This window comes from Martes martes, assembly GCF_963455335.1.
Source record: "Martes martes genome assembly, chromosome: 3".
Taxonomy (NCBI): domain Eukaryota; kingdom Metazoa; phylum Chordata; class Mammalia; order Carnivora; family Mustelidae; genus Martes; species Martes martes.
This window is the reverse complement of record NC_137890.1, coordinates 89,458,522-89,476,689: the sequence shown is the minus strand read 5'-3', so window position 1 is coordinate 89,476,689 and position 18,168 is coordinate 89,458,522. Positions and strand designations below refer to the sequence as shown.

General features: G+C 37.5%; 1 protein-coding gene across 1 annotated transcript in view; it reads left to right on the top strand.

Annotated features, from left to right (window-relative positions):
- Positions 1 to 18,168, top strand: part of CNTNAP5 (contactin associated protein family member 5) — an 811,336-nt gene that overhangs the window by 382,235 nt on the left and 410,933 nt on the right. The window contains exon 6 of the mRNA XM_080798228.1: positions 3,803 to 3,987. Within this exon, the coding sequence (XP_080654354.1) occupies positions 3,803 to 3,987 (185 nt within the window). The remainder of the gene's footprint in view (positions 1 to 3,802; positions 3,988 to 18,168) is intronic.

The following is an 18,168-nucleotide window of genomic DNA, read 5'->3' as shown; positions in this document are numbered from 1 at the left end:
TGGGGGGTTGAGTGAGCCTGGCGGTGGGTATTAAGGAGGGCACGTACTGCATAGAGCAGCAGGTGTGGTACATAAACAATGAATCTTGGAACATTGAAAAAATAAAATGAAATTTTAAAAAAAATAAAAAAATAAAGTATATATGACTTGCATATGCTTTTTTTTTTTTAAATGGAAGGAGAAACAGGCCATTAATAACCATGATTACCTGTGGTGGATGTATGGAAGATTAGCATATGGAGGCAGAAATGGACTATATCCAAAAAGTTAAATAAAATAATATAGTCATTTTGACCCATTTATAATTAAATTCATCATTTGAAACTGGAATAAGAACATAGAAAAAATATTTAGATATGTGGTTTTAATCATTATCATTGGCTCTGTGAAAGTACTCAGTATATCACTAAAATCCACCAAAAGCAACACACAGAATAAATGAGTAGGGAGAAAGAATGTGATTCCTTTTCCTTTTTTCTTCTTTCTGTGACTTACAGTGGAGTTACATTTTCAAATGTTTAATGTTTCTGACTTATTGTTAAGAAATAATTATTAAATGTCTTTTTCCCTTTTAAGAAGAAAATTGAGACACACATCAAAGTGAAACTTCTAAATTAATTTCACTTGGCTTATTACCTGAACCGACTGTTTTTTTTTTTTTTTCTCTCCATTGCAAAGAATTGTGATTTAATTCTTTCCCCATTGTCTCCTGAGCAACTACTCTACCAAACTTGGTTCAGTAACATCAAGTACCACTATTATTAAACATATTAACATTATCACGTTTTTGAAGTGCCTCCCCTACCCTGAGTTCTTTTTTTTTTTTTTAAATTAACATATAAAGTATTATTGGTTCAGGGGTACAGGTCTGTGATTCATCAGTCTTACACAATTCACAGCACTCACGGTAGCACATACCCTCCCCAGTGTCCATCACCCAGCCACCCTATCCCTCCTATCCCCCACCTCCAGCAACCCTCAGTTTGTTTCCTGAGATTCAGAGTCTCTTATGGTTTGTGTCCTTCTCTGGTTTCTTCTTCTTTCATTTTTCCCTCCCTTCCCCTATGATCCTCTGCCTTGTTTCTCAAATTCCTCATATCAGAGGGATCATATGATAATTGTCTTTCTCTGACTGACTTATTTGGCTTAGTATAATACCATCTAGTTCCATCCACATAGTTGGAAATAGCAAGATTTCATGTTTTGATGGCTGCATAGTATTCCATTACGTGTGTGTGTGTGTGTGTGGTATCTATATCTATATCTATACCTATATCTATCTATCTGTCTATATATATATATATATATATATATATATATATATATATCTTCTTTATCCATTCATCTGTTGATGGATGGATATCTAGGCTCTTTACGTAGTTTGGCTATTGTGGACATTGCTGCTTTAAACATTGAAACCTACTGTTTATAAGGCACACTAAGTTTCCTTCAATAGTTCATTAACCCCTGGACAAATTTTGTTTTATAATTATAGGGTGGTGTGTGTGCATGCGTGTGTGTGTGTGTTGTGTGAAGAGAAAGAGAGGGTGTTCTTGTTTCTGTCTTGTACGTGTCTCATGACTGGTACCACTTTCCACCCATCTGCTCAAGGGGATTAAAAAAAAAAACAAAAAAAAACTAGAGGCCACCCTTGGGGGGGTCTCCCTTTATCACTTCCCCTCCAATATCCAAGTCACAATATCCAAAAGAGACCATCACCTTATAATACATCCTTCCTGCCCTCTCTTTACCTAAGGCCCTGGGTCTCCCATCTAGATTAATGTCAGTCTTACTGCCAGCCTTGCCTTCTAATCAAATTCTCATACAATTACCATAATAATCTTTTTTTATATAAGAGGAAGGAAACAACAGAAAATGTTAAAAACTCTCTCCTCTCATCCTCAGTGATTTGAGTTCTTAACAAATTTCCTAAATTTGTTAATTTGAGTTAGTAACGTGTGATTTACTAATTCATCAGATGTCCTTTCCTTAAAGGTAAATAAAATACACAGTTACCTCACACATACTAGTGCACTAGTTCTGGATGATAAAAGCCAGGCTGGCATGATCACAGTACCACTATATGGACTCCCCCACCATGTTTCTTTGCACCTCCGAGTCTTGGCACAGGCTTCTCCTGGCTGTGTGCTGATGCTCCTTCTTTTAGCCAAATCTCAGACCTGTCACTGCTCTGTGGGAGCTTCACAACTCCCTACCCTGCATTTGTTTGGTTCCTAACACTAAACACTATTTGCCACCAGCACACTTTTTATCAATTTACTTATTGAGAGACTCCATTAAGACTTTTGGGGAGGGGAATGTACCTTTTAACTCCTTTATCCCCTTTATATATCACAGTACCTTTTTTTATGCAAGGAAAGAAGGAAGGAAGAAGGAAGGAAGCGGGGAGAGAAAAAAGGAAGGGATGGAGAGAGGGAAGGGAAAAAGGAGAAAGAAAAAGAAGAAACAGCTTTTAATCATTAGCATAATTTGACTAATTGCAAGAACTTAAAAGTTGTTGAATAAATAATGAGAAAAAGTCAGCAATGAATGCACCATCTATCATTTTTCATCTACAATAAGTTTGATGCCCACCACCACCCCCATCTGAAGCAACCAAGTGTTGTTCAGTGCAGGAAACAGCACCATAGGGCCATAATGGAGGTGGGAGTGAGCAGCCTACGGGGAAATGGCAGCTCCTGCCTCCTTAATGCCACACTGTTGAGCAGACTGTTGGAGCTGTTCGGGTAAAATGCATCTTAGGAGAGAAGTGGGAGACATTTAGCTTTTAGTTTCTAAGGGGACCAAACAATAAAACATTCACAAACTTGAAAGTTTACACGTAAGTCTTAATTAATTGCATTTTATTGTTCATTTGGCTAAATCTGAGCTATTCTGAAGGGGGGAAATGCTGTAATCTTTTTGACAAAATGGTACTGGCAGGAACTTCCATAAGATTGGAGGAGGGACAGAGGGGAGAGAGAACTAGCCTGACTTGATAGAAAAATGTGCCTCTCCACCTGAATCGCTCACAGCCTACGTTTAGGGTGAATCTCTCACTCCAAGTTTAGGGTGTCTTCAGTTTAGACTGAATCTATGCATACGGCCCATGCCACAGGCAGAGTGACAAGGCTGGTGAAGAGGACCTGGATTTGAATGCTTGCTGCACCCCTGGGTCATGGGTGCTTAACCTCACTGATCCGGAGGTTCTTTATTCACGAAATTCTGATAATAATTTTCCCCTGGGGGATTAAAGATGGAGGGTATAAGCTTCTAACTTAAGTGCTGTTCATATAGTAGGCACTTGAAAATTGCAGCTAAAATGATTATTTCCTCACCTTTGCCTTTGCCTTCAGACTTGCCTAACTCGGTGCCCTCTGTCTTCCCTTTACTTACCCAGAATTTACTTTTCCTCCAAAGCATAAGTCAAGATTCATTTTCTCCATTCAAGAACCATTCAAACACAAAGAATATGTATTATTTCTAAATGTGATATTCCCTGTTTTCAATATTATTGATGGACATTAGGATATGGTGCATTTTATTACTTAACTGTTCATGTTCTGAAAGCATATCCTTTCATATCCAGAAGGGGATGTATATATCAGCTGACCTAGAATTTGTTTCTTAAATCCGTGGACAGAATATGTTATTCCTTTACAAACCCAGCAGGGTTCTGGCCCTGGAGAGAGAGAGTCATTCTCTACCTTTAGGATAGAGTTGGCTTTGCTTGCAGAATATTCTAGTACGCAAGGCTGCCCTTGGGCACGAATGCCATCCAGTCTTCCTTTCCCCTTCACAGATGACAGCAAACCTCGGCTCAGCAGCAGTCCACCTTCAGCCACCCTGGGAAGTCTGCTGGATGATCAGCACTGGCACTCAGTCCTCATTGAGCGGGTTGGCAAGCAGGTGAACTTCTCTGTGGACAAACACACACAGCACTTCCGCACCAAGGGTGAGGCAGATGCCTTAGACATCGACTATGAGGTGAGTTGACTCTCCCTGCAGGTCCCCAGGCGCCTTATTCAGCATCAGTTAAAAAAAGAAAAAAAAAATCAGCAAACGAATGATCAATTGAGAGAAGATGGGGGGCCATGGCAAGTCTTACCCTGGGCTCAACTTCTCTGTCTAAGCCCAGACAGCCTTCAGTGGAAGAGTCCAAGAAGTCAATCTGAGCAGCGTTTGTGGGGGGAAGTGCCTTGGCAACAAGGGAACCTCAGCAAATTGTGTGCATTTTAAAGTCAGGAAATCTTTTTCACTTAATTTTTTTTTCCTGCCTGTAGCCTTCCTGTATCACTGCATAATCTTGTCATTATACTCAGTTGTTCTTTTTTTTTTCAAAAATCAATTTCAATTAGCTGGAAAAATACAGAAATTAGACTAATATAATATTATATGTCACATATTCCTGAAGAAAAAAGGGAGATAAATAAAATCCAAAGGAATCTAAAATGCACACTATAGCACTTGTAGTTAACCTTCATTCCTATGCAGACTTTTGATAGCATACACAAAGAGTCATTTCTTTCTTGCTTTCTTGCATGACTGCAAGAAATGCACCAAGACTACAACACAAAGAAGATGGCACAAAGTTTGGCAAACTGGCAGACAAAAGTTACCCATCTTTGCAAGTAGTTCAGTTCTACAAACGTGCCCCTGCTCTATACCAGACTTTTTTTCTAGGCAATAAATATACACAGTTGGCTGAGACAGAGTTCCTGTGTTGGAGAATTTATAGGACTTTTTGCAGGATTGTGGCATGGCAATTCTGAATGTCTGTTTTAGGAGTCAGCCCAATTAGCATCCCTTGGGGGATTTGTTATAGATGAAAATAATCAGCCCCCTCCCCCCCCCCCCCGCCAACCTGCTGAATCTGAAACTCTGGAAGAAGAGCTCAAAAATTTGTTTTAGAAATCCTCCAGGTGACACCCTACCATTTGAAAAGTACTATTTTAGAATAGTTACTCTGTAGCTTAGACTTGTGGGGAGGTGGAGGGTGAAGATTGCTGGACAGATGGTGGGAGAATCTGTTAGTTGACAATTTCACTTACCAGTGGGGTACATTCTAGAACACCAGGGGTGGAGATAGATAATTGAAAAATTAGTATCTGACTTACTTTTTATCAATCACCATCATGAGCTATAAGAAAGATTTCCTCTTTTGATCCTACCTTTAGCTTAGCATACTGTTGATAAATTATGCCATTCATTAACTTCAAAAAAGAATTTGCCATTCTGACTCAAAAACACCAGGTAGATTTTTTTTTATTTGCTGATAACTGGAAATCTATGAATATCAATCATCTCTCTTTGTCAAGTTTAAGTGATTTAAAGTGGTTGAAAGTGATTAAAAAAGAAAAAAATAAACAATACACATAATATTTAAAGAGATATCTTTCAGGAACTTGAGGACAACAGAAAACATAAAATCATCTGTAACTCTACCTGCCTAGGAGATGGTTCTAAAATTCTCCCAGTTGCCTGACTTAACCTTTATTTTCAAGCCTATGTCTACCTATCTTTCCTGCATAGAGAATGTTTATGGGATCCCAGCTGAGTGGCATTAAAATGAATGTCAACCTTTGAGGGAAATGAAATCCAGTGATGTCACTCAATTTATGAAACTGGGACAGATTTCTTCAGGAAATGCCTGGATTTCATGTTGCCTTATAAAAAGTGTTTCCTAGGAAAGAAATGTCTTGGAGAATTCCTTTGAAGTAAACTCTGTTTCAGAGAATTCAAGTCCCTGCCAGAGTGCCCAGCCAGCTTGCCCCAACGACCATATAAGAAGATGGATTGACTCTAATGGTGACATGAGAAATTGACTGTACTAGAACATGAGAATTATGTGTTCCCCAGTTTATGGAGCAACTGGAGTTCTCCAGTCTTTGCAGATTCACCTTAAAGACTATGTGTAAAGGAAAGAGCAGTAGAATGGGAGTCTTGAGCTCTAACTGCCACTTTACCACTAACTAGTTGTATAAATCCAGGAAATGAAAACTCTTAATTTCAGTTACCCAGAAGCAAGAATAGCACCCTATTGGCAGGAATAAAGATAAATAAAATATCTAAGTCTAGAGATGATTTTGTAACAATGTCTATTAATAAGAATGTAGGTTATTGATTTGATTTCTGTCATGGGACCGTATGTGCCCATATGCACCCTGGGTACCACCAGCTGGCAGGAAAACTAAAATCAGGCCGTTGGGTTCCTATGACCGACTATTAGAACATTGCTGTTCTAAAGTTATGCCTTTCAAGTTTTATACCAAGGTTCATTATATTATGAAAATCAAAATTCCTCTTAAAATTTTAACATTATGGGCTAATAATTGCAAGAAAATATGATAACTTTCATCTCTCCATCTTAGACTACCTATGGATATCAATGAATGACATCATGCCTGTCTATGAGAAAAAAGAAAGGAAAAGACTTTTGTTACATTAAGATATATTGTTTGTTTCTCTTCCCACCTAGGGCTGGGAATCTTCTGTCAAAAATCAATCAATCAATCAATCAATCAATCAATCAAAAGAAGCAGAAAGAATGTAGATCCTTTGCTTCTCATTGAAATGTCATCTTAGTTCACATCACTAGTTCACATTTTCTCCAAATGCATGTGAGAAAGACTATAGCAATTTGCTTCACTTCTGGTTTGGAGCAGATGGATTTTAGAAAAGAGATATTTTTAGGATCTTAATAAGGGCCCATTTCTCTGCGATTGATATAATCCATCAATTCTTTTCCTATCAAAAGTGCTTACTGATCCTGTTTACATAGCCATTTTACAGGCACCAGAACTATTACATTTTTTTTAAATACATGATTTTGCATATTGCCACATCATGTATACTGAAAAGGCATTTTACAAAATAAAAAATATATATATTTTAATAACACTTAGTTTAAAAAGCTAAGTTAGATTAAACCCTATAAGCATTTAAAAATGCATATGTATACATACATCTTCAAATGTAGGTTCTATCAAAATTTTAGGGAAAATATGAGGTAGTACTTTTTTTTTAAGATTTTATTTATTTATTTGACAGACAGAGATCACAAGTAGGCAGAGAGGCAGGCAGAGAATGAGAGGGGGAAGCAGGCTCCCCGCAGAGCAGAGAAACTAATGCGGGGCTCAATCCCAGGACCCTGAGATCATGACCTGAGCCGAAGGCAGAGGCTTTAACCCACTGGGCACCCAGGTGCCCTGAGATAGTACTTTTTAATCAAGGATTATGGGAGGTTCTTCTAATTCTATGAAAATTCTATGAATTTTGGAAGCCTGGAAATAAAATATATGAAATATACCCACATAAAATTAAAAAAAAAAAACTTCCACATAATCTTCCATAAAAATACATATATAGTGATATCACTACCCCAGTAACTTAGAAAATTATTTCAAAATTCAATTAATAAGTAAAAATTTCCTACAAATAATTCTTAATGGATAACTTAAAGGAGAAATAAAGAAAATGGATGTAAGAAGTACAAATTGCTCTCAAATATATGAAAAGGTGCTCAACTGCACTCATTAAGAAAAATAATGAAAATTCATGCTACAATGATATTTTTCACTTAGATTGTGAAAACTAAAAACGTTACAGTGTTGGCATGGGTATGGAGAAACCAGAGCTATTTCATCCAGTGTTAGTGGGATGGTAATTAATATTACATTAACGAAAGAACAATGTCTTCAAAATTGTAAACATGAGGTCTTCAACCCAACTGTTCTGTTTCTAGCAGTTTATCTTATGGTCATCGGTAAATATGTGCAATAGGACATATGTTAGGAATAATAAAATAGTGGAAATTCCCCAAAAGTCCTTCACAAGGGGGTTAATTAAGAATTATGCTAGGGGCACCTGGGTGACTCAGTCAGTTAGGCGTCTGCCTTCGGCTCTGGTCATGATCTCAGGGTCCTGGGATAGAGCCCCGCATTAGGCTCTCTGCTCAACAGGGAGCCTGCTTCCCCCTCTCTCTCTGCCTGCCTCTCTTCCTGCTTGTGATCTCTCTCTCTCTCTGTCAAATAAATAAATAAATAATTCAAAAAAAAAAAAAAAGAATTATGCTAAGCTCATTAAAGAAACAGCTCTGCCATGGTACGCTGATGACCTCGCACTATCTACATGGGCCACACAACCATAGCTTCGCACAGTAGCTGATCTGAGTCTTGGCAGCATGCTTTATGATCTTTCTGAAACACCAGAAGTTGGAGGCCTGCAATTAGAAGCTTCAAGGCTGTTTCCCATTCGTTGCACCTGCCCCTTCGGAGGATGTCATGACACAGTTTCTCGTTGCCTCCTAGGTTCTGAAAAGGCACGAAACACTTTTGCCCTGCACTTTCAGAATAGAGCTGTGTCATCAAGAATTGCTTAGCTGAAGGACACTTCCCTTAGAACTCAGACATGATTAAAGGACTGGCCAGACATAATACAACTGCTTATTTAGTGACTGAAATAACTAGAGCAGGAGCTATAGCAACAAGGAAACACCCAGCTTATATTGTGGTCATCCGACCTCTCCCTTTTTTTCTTTTCTTTCTTTCTTTCTTTCTTTTTTTTTTTTAAGCGTCATGTTTTCAGTTCGTGGGACAAGTGGACAGCAGTATTTAGCTACTATTGCCTTTATTGACTCTTTAAGTCACAAACCATCTGAATCTACAAGTGGCTTCTTTACCTTTACAGGTGGATCGGTCACGTCTTGACTTTGGGCTCACCTTGTTTGGTGTGTGTGCTTGACAAAGCTATACAGAGGTATTATGCAGCCATTAGAAAGAATGAGGCATGGGAACCTGGGTGGCTCAGTGGGTTAAAGCCTCTGCTTTTGGCTCAGGTCATGATCCCAGGGTCCTGGGATCAAGTCCCGCATCGGGCTCTCTGCTCAGCAGGGAGCCTGCTTCCTCCTCTCTCTCTGCCTGCCTCTCAGCCTGCTTGTGATCTCTGTCTGTCAAATAAATAAATAAATAAATAAAATATTAAAAAAAAAAAAAAGAAAAGAAAGAATGAGGCAGCCCTATATACACTGATGTGGAACCATTTCTAATATAAATTGCTAAAGGAAAAGAAAAACAATATGCCCTGCATTATAAGAATATCTGTGTTTAAGATTAGAAAGCAAGGATGGGCTTGACAGAAGACAGCATGTAGACGGAAATCTCTGGAAGTGACTAAAGGGACAGACAAGGCAGATCATAAGAGAATGAGTTCAATGAAGAGGGAACCCTTAATTTTCACTAACTATTTTTTTAAAGATTTTGCTTATTTATTTGACAGAGAGAGACACAGCGAGAGGTAACACAAGCAGGGGAGTGGGAGAGGGAGGATCAGGCTTCCAGTCATGCAGGGGGCCTGATGAAGGGTTTGATCCCAGGACCCTGGGATCATAACCTGAGCTGAAGACAGATGCTTAACAACTGAGGCACCCAGGTGCCCCAAAGAAACCACTTTTTAAAAGCATTTTGAATTTTGTACCACATATAGAAGTATTTTAAGGAGAAACTGAGGCAATAGAAAGAATATATGACTTTAAAGATATTTCTTATATTTTCTGCTAAAATTACAACCTATGATTTGTGTTTATTCATAGTTTTTTTTTTCAAAAACACATCACTTTAGAATTTTATTTAATTTACTTAATTTTTTTTCAAAGATTTTATTTATTTATTTGAGAGATAGAATGAGAGGAGAGAGCATGAGAGGGGAGAGGGGAGAGGTCAGAGGGAGAAGCAGACCCTCTGCTGAGTGGGGAGCCCGATGTGGGACTAGATCCTGGGACTCTAGGATCATGACCTGAGCCAAAGGCAGTTGCTTAACCAACTGAGCCACCCAGGCGCCCCTAATTTACTTATTTTTAATTGTCTATCTCTTCATCCCCACCCCAGTCATAGCATTCAAGCTCATCATAAGGGTTGACATTTTCTTTTTTATTTTCATTTCACTTTTATTTTTATAGAAATGTGTCTGGTACAAAATGTGCACTTCATGAATATATGTTAAGTAAATGAAAGAAGTTTCTTCTTGTAATTATAAAAGATAACAATTGATGACCAACTTTGGTTTCTATAAGAAGTTCTTTATAGGTCTGCCATGCTTGAAGGCCACCTCTTGCCACCGCACTTACTTGACATTGCCTAAAGGACACTTCTCTTAGAACTCAGACATGATTAAAGGACTGGCCAGACATAATACAACTACTTATTTAGTGATCAAAATAACCACAGATCACTAAGGAAACAGTTTTCCAGATCATGTGGCAGTGTAATTGTTATTGATCCTGTTTCCTTTGGAAACTCAGCTGAAGGCTAAAGTAGGAGGCCTATGTAGAGGAAAATGAATGAAAGAAAATAAAATAAGGAAAAAGAAAATAAGTAGGTGCAAAGTGGAAATAAAGAGGAAGAAACTGGAAGGGGGAAAACATGAAATACTATTTTGTTAGTATTTTGTGATTTTGTTTTACCTCTAAAGCTACCTTGTGAGGGAAATGATTATGTCTTACATTACAGAAAAACCAAGAGAAGAGAGACTGTTGGCGGCTCCCCATCCCCATACCCCAGTAGCTATTATGTAACAGAAACAAGATTTGAGCTCAGATCTGTGCAGCGGCTCAACTGGAGATCCTTCTGGTGACTAGGCATTCCTCTGAGAAAAGGATACTCTGTCAAGATATAAGCACTGTTTCTGGTCCTAATTCTGGCCTCTGCATGTATTCAAGACTTGAAGCCACATTAATCCCTGCCATTCTTCTTTCTGTTTTTAAATTTAAGATTGTTGTGATTTGTGGATTTTTCTGTGTTTCCCTAAGTATTACCATTATATCACAAAGCAAAAAACAAAACAAAACAAAAAAACAAAACAACACTTTGTTTTTATTAACATGAACTAAAAGAACAAATGAAAAAACTCCTTATTTTATTTCAGCTGCTATTGGTGGAGGTGGCACCAGGTTTTAATCATCTAATAAGATATCTTGAGTCTGGCTGAACTTGGGCTGAATTATTATAACATCAATAAAGTATTATAGAATTAGCCAGGCCACAGTTGAATATGTGTAGAGCCTGAGGCAAGAGTACAAATTGAGGTCCACATACCATAAGTTTAAATATTTAAAGGGTTACAAATAAGCTGACAAACTGTTGAATAAAATATCTTCTATTCTCCTGCTTTGACGAATGTACCTTCCCAACGACATCCCATATGTTCAAGCCCTGTCCATAGTGTAAACACCTGCCCCCTGGCCACTGCTCAGACCTGTCATCCTATGGTTTATAAGGGTGGTAGCAGCTTATTATAGCTGTTTCTCCTTGACTTCACCATGAGGAAGAATGGAGCTGGAAGGTGGTCAAAGTGGTGGTCAAAGGTGGATGCCTGTATATGGGGGATACTGAAGTTAGGATTTCCAATGAGCTCCCCATTCGAATGCTAAAACAAACAAAATTTAACCCATTGTATAAAAACCCAAGGTAAAACTATTGTAAGTTCACTCAGACAGAACAAATTATAAATACATGTTGAACCAACTGGGCTGTGTTAGCCCCTGATGTTTATGAGTGTGTAAAAAGATACCCATTTATGGGTGCCTGGGTGGCTCAGTTGGTTAAGCTTCTGACTCTTGGTTTCTGCTCATGTCATGATCTCAAGGGCATGAGACCAAAGCCCCATGCTGGGTTCCATACGCAGTGAGGAGTCTGCTTGAGATTGTCTTTCTTCCTCTCCCTTTGCCCCTCCCCCTGCACTCTCTCTAAAATAATACATAAATAAGCCTTTAGAAATGCCATTCAGTGTTCCCTCATTTTCAGTGCAGGGCTGTGTCTGGGTCAGATATTGCTCACCTTCTGTCCGCTGTAAAACAGACGTAGGACATTTCTTATCCTGAAATAAGGGGATGCTGGGAATTTGTGAAAGAATAGGTTATAGAAGCAATGAAGAAGAGGTAACTTTTGGTTATCATGTAACCAATTACCACCTCTCAATATGTGACCCCAAAGTACAGACAAAAATAAGACATCATATGCACGATATGCTTTTTTAAAGTTAAAGAGATCAGACGTTCCAAAGAAGTTTCAAACTGAATCATTGATCAAGTCAAATAGTAGAGCAGAAGCCATAAAATTGTGACCCTGGAGAAGGTTAGGACTTCTATTATCTCACTTGGCCTATTTCATATTTTTCATTTTTAACTATTTGAATTTGGGCTAATATTTAAAAATCAAGAGATTTCATAGGAAAATTGGGATTTCTGGTTTCATTTGAAATGGCAGAAACTCATTGACCTTTGAAAACATTCCCAAGGTCAGTGATGGGCTCTTCTTCCATAAAGGCCATGAATTCTGCTTATGGGTCAACAAGCACAAAGCCAGTATAAGTTTTAAATAATGAAAAAAAAGACAGCTGTTTGAATCTATTTTCATACACCTTGTATTACAAAGTGGACTATCAGAGGATAAGTGAGACAAATATTCACACATGAGCAACTTCAAAAATATCAGAAATTCAAGTCTGACAGAAAAAGGAATCTTCTAAACAGGAAGACTCCAAAATTTAAATAGGGCCAGAGGAATAGCCAGTAAGGAGGAATGAACTCATTGCCATGGAAGTAACATCAAAGATTGAAAAAGATAGAAGCAAATGCCAGACAAAGAAGAGGAATGAGATCAAAGGAAGAGAGAGTGGCAGATTCTGGGACCTCATACATTTAATATCAAAGCAGGCTTTCTTCTGGGAGTCATCTAGTTGGAGCCCATCTGTGACACCAGCAGACCCATCAGATCACCAGATGGACTCTGTTGCTTAAGACACTGAGACTGTGAGTGAAACTTCACAATCTAACACCTGGTTTTGTTGACTACTAAGATCAATGAAAGACACACTGTGCAATTTGCCATAACCAAACAAACAAGAAAAGTAAGCAGAGAAAGCAGCTAAACTGACCAAAACAAAAGGGCAATAAGGCAAAAGCAAATTTAGAAGTAAATTGCTATTGTTCTTTTTTAAAGCAGTTCAACAAATATTTGTTGGGTTTATTATGTTTGAATCATACATCTTGCATTAAATATTACAAAGTGAATAAGATATTATCTGTGTCCTTGAGAAATATTTTTAGAGAGATATTTAAAAACATTCAACAAATATTTATTCAGAATCTATTATATATCAGGCATCATTTTAAGCACTTGGGAAATTCAAATATGTCAAAGAACAAAGATGCCTACCCTCGTGATGCTTGCATTTTCATAGAGGAGACAAACCATAAGCAGTAAATATAACAAATAAATTACACATGCAATGGGAAGAAGAACAAACATATATCTAGGTCATGGATTGGAAGTTCAAAGATGAAGGGAGGGGCACCTGGGTGGCTCAGCCGGTTAAGCATCTGACACTTTATTTGGGCTCAGGTCATGATCTCAGGGTCATGAGATTGAGCCCTGCATTGGGCTCCATACTGAGCATGGAGCTTACTTGAGGTTCTGTCTCTCCCCTTCCCTCTGTGCCCCAACCCTGGCATGTGCATGTGCTCTCTATAAAAATAAATAAATAAATAAATAAATAAATAAAACAAAATAAAATCATTAAAAAAAAAAGATGAGGGGAAACAGATTGCAATTTTGGATATGTTGATCAGGGTAGACATCATTGAGATGATGTCAACTGAACAAAGAAAAAAAAAGTGAGATTGCTAAAGGCTACTTGGAAAGAACTGGCATAGGGCACTTGGCTCCCTTACACTATAACAACTGTGCAGTGTTATATGAGACCATGAGCTAATAGAAGTTGGGTTTACAGCTCTGTGATCCATATCCTGAAGGCCCTTGGGCAACATCATGCAGATGATACACCCTGAAATATAATCTCTGTTCAATATCATCAATATCTGCCCCACGGTATAATATGCTGGAGTCTGAATGGATGGGCAGGATCATATCATCAGAATCCTAGACAATGAAATTAGTGAATGAAGAGGTTCATGGCATTCAGCCAGGTTTGTCTTGAAAGCAAAGATTAATTCACCAACACTCATTAAAGTTTGAAGGAAATACATGGGGAATTGTAAACACAATAATGATATGTGAGGCAATAAAAAGTAATTTGTACAAGACATACAACTGAAGTAACTGAAAAAAATAGGATAGAAATTCAGGAAATCAAGGAAATAAACCAACCAAACAAACCAAAACCAGTACTTTTTAGAATAATGACTGATTTAAAAAAAAAATGCAGAACATGAACCTGAGAAGATATTCTCCCCTACCTGCTGAACAAGTAATAGACTTTTACACTCAACTGTAAAATTACTAGTCTTTCTAAATTTGAAAATAAAATTGAATATAGACAGTAATCATGAAGTTCTAGCATGGCCTCTCTTTCTTTTTCTTTCCACCCAATATATATGGGAAGCTAGAACTGACCAATGGGTTTTTTTTAAGGCGCACACAACATATTAAGTTCTAGTGTTCTGAAAATCTGAAAACCAGATGGAGGCTTCTGTAGAATCTTGGAGGAAGGTTTGTCTGTCTGTTTATTAATCAACACAAAGAAAAGGCACTCAATTGAGCTGCCATTGAATAAAATATCAATACATACTATCACAACCTTCAGATGGAAAAATATTAGAAGAATTACTATCCATATGTTTTTATTCAGAAATTATGAATATAATGCCACAAAATTCCATTTTGGAAGAACTTCTGAACTGAGAAGGTGCTACAGTGCAAACAGTCTTACTAACAGCAAACATTGTATGCTAGGATCCATTCTCCATCCTTCAGGTGTAGGAAGGTTTTTAATTCTCACATTACCCAGTCAAGCTCAGTTGTTTATGTGACATAAGTATTATTACTATCCTCATTTGAATATGAGGATCGTGAATCCCATAGAAGTTAGGTATTTTTCCCAGGTCCCCATAGAAAGCAGAAGCAGACCTGGGTTTGAATCCAGTAAGAGAAGTTCCTGAAACATTGCCTTTAAACACTTGGCTATGGAAAGGGAGAGGATAAATGCTGACATGATTTACAAATTTATGCAATTTCACAATAAACTGGTACATAATGTAATATTTTAAAAAGGAATGTCAAGTGGAAAAAGTGGGTATACTGATTAATAATAATAATAATAGTTTAAGTAAACAAGATGTAGAACAAGTTGGGGTTGAAAGAAAAAAAAAAAAAAACAGCAATCTGTGCTTCATAGAAAGTAATCCAAAGCCATAGTTTGAGAAGCTAGATAATCACAGTGACTGTCTTCCAAGTTAACATCAAAACACAAGTAAACATTGCACAATAAACTTAAAAATTACCTGTTTCCTCAGGTGGTAAGTAGTCTCATTGCTCTAAAAAACAAACAGCAGACACACATGGTTTACAAGAAACATACTTTTGCAGAAATAATCAAAAATTAATTTTTTTATAAAAATATGGAATTGGGGACAAAGATACACCAACTAAATTTATAGAAAATGCATAATTGGAAAAATAATTAGACTGAAAGTACAAATTAAAATCAGAAGATAAAGTTCACCATAAAATAATAATTGGTGTGATTTCTAATTAAAAACATTCATACCTGGCAGATGTATATGTCAAGTAAAATATAAGTCAAATACTTGGGGCACCTGGGTGGCTCAGTGGGTTAAGCTTCTGCCTTCAGCTCAGGTCATGATCTCAGGGTCCTGGGATCGAGCCCCACCCCACATCGGGCTCTCTGCTCAGCAGGGAGCCTGCTTCCCCCTCTCTCTGCCTGCCTCCCCGCCTAATTGTGATCTCTGTCTGTCAAATAAATAAATAAAATCTTTAAAAAAATCAATCAAATACAAAAAATAACTCCAGAATACAAAATGAAACTGTCCATTCTTACTAATTAGATGTTGGTTAACACTACCCTTACATGAGCTGCCTGTGTGGCAATTCCAGGATATGGAGACCCAGGAGCCAAACTCAAGGAAGTGATCACTGGTTTTCCAGTTATGTTGCTAGTTGAATGAACTAATGGACAGCATGAAAGGAGAAAACCCAGTGTTGCAAACTTGGGAGACAGTCAATCAGATGCCAGCTGAACTAAGTGGAATAGCTTGAGAATGATCAATATTCAATTTTTGCAAATAATGGCTAAAATAATTTGACCATCCCAGGTCATGCAGAAGAGTGAATTTAGTGTGGATGGCTTGACGGGCAGAAACACAGAGTAATATTTTAATTTTTATTCTCACAATTTTGATAAATCAGATAAAATATTAATGTAAATTATTTGAGATATAATTATTAATGTAAAATTAATAAATATATAACAAATACAGCATACAAGTGTTTATGAAGTATTTAGAAAAAAATTGATACTATATGTATAGGAAAGAAATCCATATATGAAGCATTCTTTTCATTCTAAGTTATCTGATAAACTATCTATAATTCAAGAGTATAATTATAACCTCAAATTCTAAGTCACTTGAAAAATTTGAAAATATAAGATACATCAAAAATTTACAGTCACATTCAGATGTACAGAGACATAATTTTCTTTTCCCCAGCTGAATTTGATATGCTCATCAGCTCCTGCTTCCCTGACTGCAGAAAAAGCTAACCTTGGTAATGAAGGATAACTAGTTAATGCCTGTGTAAATATTGGGTTGTACTGATGTTTCCTCTTCTCCCTTCTTTCCTTTTCCCTGGGAAGATCACTGGCTGGAGGGCTAATGTATTATCCTGCACTAGGGGAGACTTGGGGATAAAGTGTTGGCTTCTGTGGCTGCTGTCCATGTTACTTGCTATGGGCTCATGTTTTGAGGTCTGGTCACTTGGATTCTCTCAGACCTTCAGATCCAGCTACCATCCTCGGTCCATCCATATCCTGCATCCTGCTTTCACAGGCTAGGGGATCCTCAGCAGTCTACCTCCCACTATACTAGAGTGACCAGGTTATTGTGAAGAACCCTCAGACCTTTCTGTATCAATGTTTCCCTCAGACATTGATAGTCTGTCTCACTTCTGGAGAGTTTTTGCTCTGGGACCCTGCTGAACTTGAGACATCTCTAAAAAACTATAGCTGTCACTGTTTGGGGAATGAGTAGAGAAATAACTATGTTTTCCAAAATCTGTCTTGTGATCAATATGAACATTCCCCCAAACCTCAGCAGGTTTCAGTTTTGCAGAGAATCAAAGAACAGGGCCTATACTACTATCTAATTATAGTCTTGTCTCCACCAACTTTCTCCAAACATCCCCCACCCAGGCTAGAAACAGCTTTTGTTGTCCTTAGTGTGACAGAAAATGACAATTTTGCAGTAAACAGTATTCTCTAGTATTCGCTATACTACTTGGCTTCTAAAAAAAAAATAAAAAGACAAAACTACCTCAAATCTTTTAAACACTAATTTTTGCTATTTAAAAGAGTTTTTTGTCTTTATCTCTTTTTTCAAGTATTTCCCTGTGACTCTTATTTTCCTAAGTCACAAGCAAGTAGAGCATTAAAAATATTTTTACAAATTGAGGAAGGTGGCCAACATTTTTAAAAGCATCATTGTATATTTAAAATTATAAAAATGATTAAGAACTTATGTCCACACAAAAGCTGCACAGGGATGTTTGCAGCAGCTTTATTCATGGTTGCCAAAACTTGGAAGCAACCATGATGTCCTTTAGTAGGTGAATGGATGAATAAACTATGGTATATCCAGATGGAATATATTCAGCATTAAAGAGAAATGATCCATGAAGCTATGAAGCCATGAAAAGGCATGGGAAAACTTTAAATCCATATTACTAAGTGAAATAGGGCAATCTGGAAAGGCTACATACTATATGATTCCAACAGAATGACATTCTGGAACAGGAAAAACTATGGAGACAGGAAAAAGATTAATGGTTGCCAGGGCTTACAGTTGAGGGGCACGGGGGAGGGATGAATTGGCAGAGCTCAGAGGAATTTTTTTTTAGTGCAGTGAAACTATTCTGTATGATATCATAATGGTAGATACATGGCATTATACATTTGTCCAAACCCGAAGAATGCACAACACCAAGGGTGAACTGTAATGTAAACTATGAACTTCGGGTGATTATAATGTGTCAGTGTACATTAACCAATTGAAATTGGTGTACCATTCTGGTGAATGATGTTGATTATTAAAGAAACTATGCATGCATGAGGCCAGAGAGCATATGGGAAACCTCTGTG